At 45.0% G+C, this 7,598-nt stretch overlaps 1 protein-coding gene across 1 annotated transcript; it reads left to right on the top strand.

Annotated features, from left to right (window-relative positions):
* On the top strand, window positions 1-7,598 carry LOC133933847 (carboxy-terminal domain RNA polymerase II polypeptide A small phosphatase 1-like). The gene is made up of 8 exons (XM_062381088.1): window positions 1-298; window positions 727-1,096; window positions 3,969-4,117; window positions 4,313-4,414; window positions 4,641-4,697; window positions 5,163-5,255; window positions 5,338-5,523; window positions 5,674-7,598. Exons 2-8 carry the CDS (start codon window positions 1,027-1,029, stop codon window positions 5,800-5,802), a joined length of 786 nt encoding a protein of 261 aa, XP_062237072.1. The 5' UTR covers window positions 1-298; window positions 727-1,026; the 3' UTR covers window positions 5,803-7,598.

Genomic DNA, 7,598 nt, shown 5'->3' with positions numbered 1-7,598 from the left:
GAGGCTGAACTTGTGGGACGCTCCCTGTCAACAGCCGGTTTCAAGGGGACCCGCAGCAGCGCGTGAGGCTGCGGCTGTTCCCCCGACTCCTGCTGTCACCCTCCCATCAGCTTTCAACTACGTTCACCAACTTTTAACAAGTTTCAGTAACTTTGTGCTCAGTTCACCGAGTCTCTGGCGGGCTACAGCGGAGCATTCAGCCCGGAGCGGCCCCGAGAGGAACCGTTAACTTCAGCTGCTGCTTCAGGGAGAACCAGGAGAACCGAGGAGAACCAAGGAGATACGCGACCTGCAGTTTGTACGTCATGCTGCTCGAACGTAGCTAACTCGGCTAACTTCTGACTACAACTAACTTAGACAACTTCAGCTAACTAAGCTATCTTCTAACTTCAGCTAACTATGCTAACTTAGCCAACTTCAGCTAACTCCGCTTACTTTCGCTAACTCCGGCTAACTTGGCCAACTGTAGCTAACAGCTAACTTTAGCCAACTCAGCCAACTTTAGCTAACTCCGCTAACTTTCGCTAACTCCGGCTAACTTGGCCAACTGTAGCTAACAGCTAACTTTAGCCAACTCAGCCAACTTTAGCTAACTTTCGCTAACTTCAGACAACTTCAGCTAACTTAGCCTACTGTAGCTAGCAGCTAACTCGTCCAACTCCAGCTAACTTAGCCAACTGTAGCTAACAGCTAACTCTGCTAACTTTCGCTAACTTGTGCCTGCAGCTGCCGGTGAGCCGCTGCCCCTCCTCGGTAAGGGACCGTGGTGAAAGGGCCATTCCTCCAGTGCGCCACCGGACGTGCAGCGGGGAGCCTTGAAACCTCCATGTTGGGAAGTTAGACTCCAGCCCGCGGCTCCATATTGAATCAAAGTCTCCGGCTCCACCCCCATCCCGTGTGCTGCTGGCTGCAGCGGCCGAAGCTGGGTCACCTCCCCCGGGCTGCGATGGACGAGCTGTAGCCGACTTTGCTCCGTGTTCCACAGATCCGTGTCACCCTGAAGAGAGACGTCCGCAGCTAGAAGAGATGGATCCGAGCTCCGTCATCACACAAGTGAACCGGGAGGAGGAGGCGAGCCGAGCCGGAGCGGAGCGAGGTCAGGCCCCTCTCTTCCAATCCACTACTAATCATCTTATCCATATTCATCTAGTTCTTATTCATCTTATTCATCTTATTCAACTTAATGTTAGAGCAGGGCAACAACTCTCAGTCTTAAACAGACACTAACTTTATAAACTTTACATCACTGTCAGTTTCTCTGTTTAACTTTATAAACTTTACATCACTGTCAGTTTCTCTGTTTGACTTTATAAACTTTACATCACTGTCAGTTTCTCTGTTTAACTTTATAAACTTTACATCACTGTCAGTTTCTATGTTTGACTTTATAAACTTTACATCACTGTAAGTTTAACTTTATAAACTTTACAAACTTAACCTCACTGTCAGTTTAACTTTATAAACCTTGGAAACTTAACATCACAGTCAGTTTAACCTTATTACATTTACATCACAGTTTAACTTTATAAATGTAACATCACTTTCAGTTTAACTTTATATTTATATCACAGTCAGTTTAACTTTATAAACTTTACATCACAGTTTAACTTTATATCATTCTCAGTTTATCTTTATAAACTTTGCACCACTGTCAGTTTAACTTTATAAACGTTACACCACTCTCAGGTTAACTTTATAAACTTTACATCAATGTCAGTTTAACTTTATAAACTTTGCACCACTGTAAGTTTAACTTTATAAAACTTTACACCACAGTCAGTTTAACTTTATAAACTTTACACCATTCTCAGTTTAACTTTATAAACTTTACATCAATGTAATTTTAACTTTATAAACTTTACAAACTTAACATCAGAGTCAGTTTAACTTTATAAATTTTACATCACAGTCAGTTTAACTTTATAAACTTAACATCACTGTCAGTTTCTCTGTCTAACTTTATAAACTTTACACCAGATCTTCATGTAGACACTTGAATTTTCTTAATAAAACCAGCACAGGGACTCAGTCACCTCTTAAAACACCTGAAAACCTCATTGAGTCTTCTCTGACTCAGGTTATTTATCACAAGGCTTGATTCTCTCTTCTCAGTGGTCGTCCTGTGAGCTTCAGAGTCCCTGTGTATCTCTGACTCTATCAGTTCAGTGAGGATCGCGTCACATGAGCCGGTCACATACCTTCACTGTGAACGTAGGGACAGGTTACTGAGTAATCAGGAGACCTTGTCAGTCCTCGTCCCTGAGAAACGCTGACGACAGTCCAACGCTTGTTCTGCTGTCGCTTCCTGTCTCGTTTTAAATTAAGAGCTCATTCCAGCAGAGATTCGGTCGTTCATGTTTTAGGTTAAAGAATAAGAGTGTGAGCAGCTGATCGCTCACTGAACACGGACAGGAGCTTTCTTATAGAAGTGTAGAAGCCTGATCTATTACGTAAGCGTGTCCTCACACATGTTTATTGACAGTGACACACGGCCGCTGCCTCAAACAGGGACAATATTGACTCTGTCCTGCCGGACGAGGTCCTGACAGGAGAACCCAGGTCCGTCTGCGTCACTACATGAAGAACTAGGCTCCTCGTCGTGGTTCCACTGTTATGACGGGTTGTGTTTGAAGATTTCAGCTTTTGTTTTGGTGGAAATGCGATTTCATGTCATTGAAATGTAGAATTAAAGGCTTCAAAACGTGAACTTGACCCACGTTTGATGAATCCTCAATCTTGAGTTTAACTAGTTCCTCGTTGCTTCTTCTCATTAATCAGGTTCTTATTAAGTTTGAGAGGAACTCTGCTTTGCTCCAACGTCACAACAGAGCTAAAGAGTCACATTAATTTGGGTTTTATTGACTCAACAAAGTCTTTGAGTTGTTTAGAAGATTTAAAATGATTAAAAGTTCAGTGTAAAACCAGTGAAGAGCAGTTTCCGTCCCAGTGAGGTCGAGACCTGTTCCTGATAAACCTGACATTTGGAGTCAAGCACCAGATTGAGAGTGTTTCTGTTGTGGGTCAGTTTCTTCATGTTTGAATCACAGCAGAGACAGAAGCAAGACTGAAGGTCAAAGGTCAAGGAGACAGAAAGCATCAGGAGGAAGTCGTCCATATTAAAACGGTCTTTATAAACCAGTGCACGCTCTGTGTTTGTTCCCAGTGACGATTTAATGAAAGTCATGGATGTTGACGTGAACAAAGAAAAGGACCTAGGAGTGAAGGCTGGTGATTATGAGGACACAGGAGAGGGAACAAGGGAGTGATAAAGGAAACAAGGAGCTAAATGAGAAACGTGATGAGGGAGGAAGTGACGTCAGAATAAGATGTTTTATCTGGGATTTAACGATCTAAAGAAAGGAAGACGTAGCTTGAAAACCTGTCGAAGAAGCTACCTGGACGCCGGCATCACGGGTTTACCCCCGTTACGCTACAACATGATGGCGAGCAGCTTCCTCTGCTGATACCCGTCTGTTTCCTCTTCCTGTTTTTGGCCCGGTGGCGGCAGAGGCCAGAGGAGGGTCAGACGTGGTTTGAATCCACAAACGAGAGTAGGAGGGAACGGCAGCGGGCAAATGAAAAGCGGCGCGAGAAACGGACAACAGGGGGTTTGTGTGTTGGTAAAACGGTCACGTCCAGACAGACGGAGAGAGGGAGGACGGAGAATAAAGGGACGGGGACAAAGTGTGTTGATCAGAGGTTTATACGACTCAGGGAACAGAAATAATATCTGTGACTGAGACAAAAGAGGTTTTCTTTGTAATTTATCTTTAAGTTAATAAAAACGTGTTCAACTATAGGAGCCAACAGTTGATGTTTTCTTCCCCTCACAACTTAAGTTCTTAACCCCTGACCCTACTCTTTAAAAACAGAAACACATACATTTTAAAACAAATATAACCAGATTATTTAACTAATGACCTCTTCTTCCTCCTCTTCCTCCTCTCCCTCCTCCTCTTCCTCTGCAGGCTCTTCTCCGTCTCTCTCCACCAAGAAGCCGAGGAGCAGAGGTTTCTTCTCCAGCCTGTTCTGCTGCCTCTGCCGGGACCAGCCAGAACCCCCGCCAGTCAACAACAATGCCCCTTTGCTGGTGGAGGAGAACGGCACCGTCTCAAAGGTGAGTTGACCTCTGACCTTTGTTTTATCTTGTGTAAACAACACCAGAAAGAAACTAAATCTACTGATGATTCCACATCGTGTCACTTCATAGATAAATGTTCATGTCACAGAAGTCTGGGGAGACGTGGGCGTGAAACCTGTTTGTTTCTCCTGCTGCTCAAAGCGTTAAGAATACGTTTTGCTTTATCTTTAGATCCAGGTGAAGCCGCTGCTTCCTCCACTGAAGTCAAAAGACTCTGGAAAGATCTGTGTGGTCATAGATCTGGACGAGACGTTAGTCCACAGCTCCTTCAAGGTACGAACACCAGATCGTTTGTGTTTAATCGTAACACTCAGTGTTAGGGGCTCTGAGGTCTCTGTCATAGCTGGAAGATGCCAAGCCTAAACCAGCTGGTTCCTAAAATAAACAGTGGAAACACACACACACACACACACACACACACACACACACACACACAGCAGACCCTCATCTGCTCTGTGATAAACCCACAGTTGTTAAATCTTCTCGTTCTGTCCTTCAGCCTGTGAACAACGCAGATTTCATCATTCCTGTGGATATAGAAGGAACCGTGCACCAGGTAACTTCAGGTCATCACACTCCCCACAAACCTGCAGCACAAATGTTTGCTATGTAACCTCTGCTCCTCTCACGTGACAGCGCCTCCTTGTGGCTGCATAGTTTAAAAGGAACTTGTGAGGTTCTGTCGGCGTTTCAGGGGTTTGAAGACGAGGCCTCTGGGAGCTGGAGGACTCACCGCGGGTCTGGGCCTGATTCAAGTAATCCAGGATAGGTTTGTTCAGACTAGCACAGCCTCTTCTGGATGACTTGGGTCAGGACAATGCCCTCAGACACCGACTCCGAAGAAAGAAGCAAGCACAGAGGAAGTTCGACAAAAGAGACGGAGTTCACTTTTGGAGCCAGATGTTTGTGTCTCAGTCTTTGTGTACGAGTCTGAACGCGGCCTGCCTGTCCAGATGTGTAGAAACCTGTTTTAAACACAGGTTGTGTTGGATGCTGGTTTGAATCCTGATGTGTGTTCCAGGTGTACGTTCTGAAGCGACCGCACGTCGACGAGTTCCTCAAAAGGATGGGAGAGCTGTTTGAGTGCATCCTGTTCACCGCCAGTTTAGCCAAGGTAACTGTTTATTGTTAAACTTACAATGAACCCTGTGAAAGTCTTTCTGAGTCGATGTTTGAGTTGATCTTTCCTGCCTCAGTACGCAGACCCTGTTTCCGACCTCCTGGACAAGCGGGGCGTCTTCCGCTGTCGCCTCTTCCGAGAGTCCTGCGTTTTCCACCGAGGAAACTACGTGAAGGACCTGAGCCGCCTGGGTCGCGACCTGAACAAGGTCATCATCATTGACAACTCCCCCGCCTCCTACGTCTTCCACCCCGACAACGCAGTGAGTATCCTGTCACCACAGATAATTCTCACTTCATCATTTTACTCTTCCTTCACGAACGCAGATGGGGTGAAAAACGAATTCTTACTTCGTTCAAGTAAATGAAGGAGAAGATTTAAAGTGAGGATGAATTTTGTGGTTTCCGTCCAGGTGCCTGTGGTCTCGTGGTTCGACGACATGTCCGACACCGAGCTGCTGGACCTCCTCCCGTTCTTCGAGAGGCTGAGCAGAGTGGACAACGTCTACACGGTCCTCCAGCACCAAGGCCCAGAGAGCTAACCTGACCTCCTCCTCTCCGAGCACGGCCGCACATCACGTCAACCAGCTCCTGAACCTGGGAGCGTTTCCCTGAATACATCCATCTCCAGGAGTCATCACTGCCACCTACTGGCCAAACAGAAATCTGCCTAACTTCACGAAATTGATGAAGGAATAAATGTTGGAGGACGTTTCTCCACTGAACCTGACCATGAAGCTCGAAGCAGGAGGCGTGAGGAAAGGGATTATGGGAAAGTTCCACGATCGGACGACTCAGAGTGTGTTTGTTCTTAGAAAACACCTGAGTCATGTTATGTCCGTCACTCAGACTCATCTTCTGCCGCTGTCATCACGTGACACTCAAGCTTTTACAGCAAAGTCATCGGAACCAGGATCGTGACGTCAAGTTAAACCAGGAATCGATGATCCTCCCTTCACTGCAGTTTAGATTTACAAATCCCAGTTTGAGTATTTAATAATAATAGTTAATAAGATTTTTCTATAAAATCAATATCTTTAAACAACAGGAAGAAAGGTAAAATTTGAAGCACAGGATCAAATCAATGTATTAATAGGACGACTGCAGACTTTTATTTTCCCAAACTCCGACTCGTGTACGAACCTGAAACCACCTGAATGTGCCGTGAAGCAGCCGACGCCGGACGCCGTGGACGGCCGGAGCACCAACGTGTCCCTCCACCTGCGAGACCAGAGGACCAGGATCTGAAACCAGCCGACTTCAACTTGTTTTTTAAAAAGTTCTGTAACTTGTTTTTAAAGCCACGAACAAAACTTGAATTTCTCAAGGCGTTGAAAGTTTTCTTTTTTATGAAGCGGTACCCGTTCGCTTGAAGCTGTTTCAGGACTTTGTAATGAAGCATGTCGGACATGTTGGCCTGTCGGCTTAATTCTATTAAAGCTCTATGACTTCCTGATTGGCCGTCTGGTCAACAGGAGGCTCTGTTGTGTCGGCCATGTTGGACTCTGACGAATGAAAGCGGTGGATTTAAGGAAAGTCGGTGACGTAAACGATATGAAACCAGAGACTAAATAAAGATGGACGACATGAAAGTGAAGCCAAAGCGTCTCCATTGCCCCCTGGTGGCCGGATGTAGTATAAATCATAAACCCCTGTTTCTAACTAGTCAGAGTAGGGTTAGTTCTTATCACACTGTTTGTTTAAGTTTTTGAATTAGTTAGTTGATGACGCTGAATGATGTCACCACCACAAGGTGGCGGTGCTCCGACCGCGGATATTTAGGCTTCACTTCTGATCAGTGGAAGGAAGTAGAGACGTGTCGTCCATCTTTATTTACAATCTGAAGGACAATTAAATCCACCACATTAAGAGCTGTTTCTCTACTTTCTATGTTTAACTAATTCGTTTCTAAATAATTTGTCATTTTAATTATTATGGATCAGCAGTTTTCCTCTGATCTGATATTTACAGTTCCATGTCAGACGTGTTTGAGTTCACAGGTTTGTGTGTGAAGCAGCCGAGCATCTGACTGTGATTGGTCCAGACAGGGTCACGTGTGTGGCTACCTGTCCCTACATGTCTTTATCTTGAATTCATAGGACAGAGTTTATAGGAGCGTTTGTGTCGCTGCAGGACTCGTTCTTCTCACGTTCACTAGAGTTGTATATTTAGTTTTGCACAGTAATAAAACAACTGTGGTTAATATATGAGATATTCCTGTTGTCATGACTCAGTAGATGTAACCTAGTTCTTCACCTGTGTCGTTCTATCAAACCAAATTATACATGAACCGTGTAATGACGTCATTTCCTTTTCCATAAATCTGAAGTCAAACATG

This window comes from Platichthys flesus, chromosome 22 (genome assembly GCF_949316205.1).
Source record: "Platichthys flesus chromosome 22, fPlaFle2.1, whole genome shotgun sequence".
NCBI lineage: Eukaryota > Metazoa > Chordata > Actinopteri > Pleuronectiformes > Pleuronectidae > Platichthys > Platichthys flesus.
Note: the sequence above shows the minus strand (reverse complement) of the source record. Positions and strands in the feature narration are given on the sequence as shown.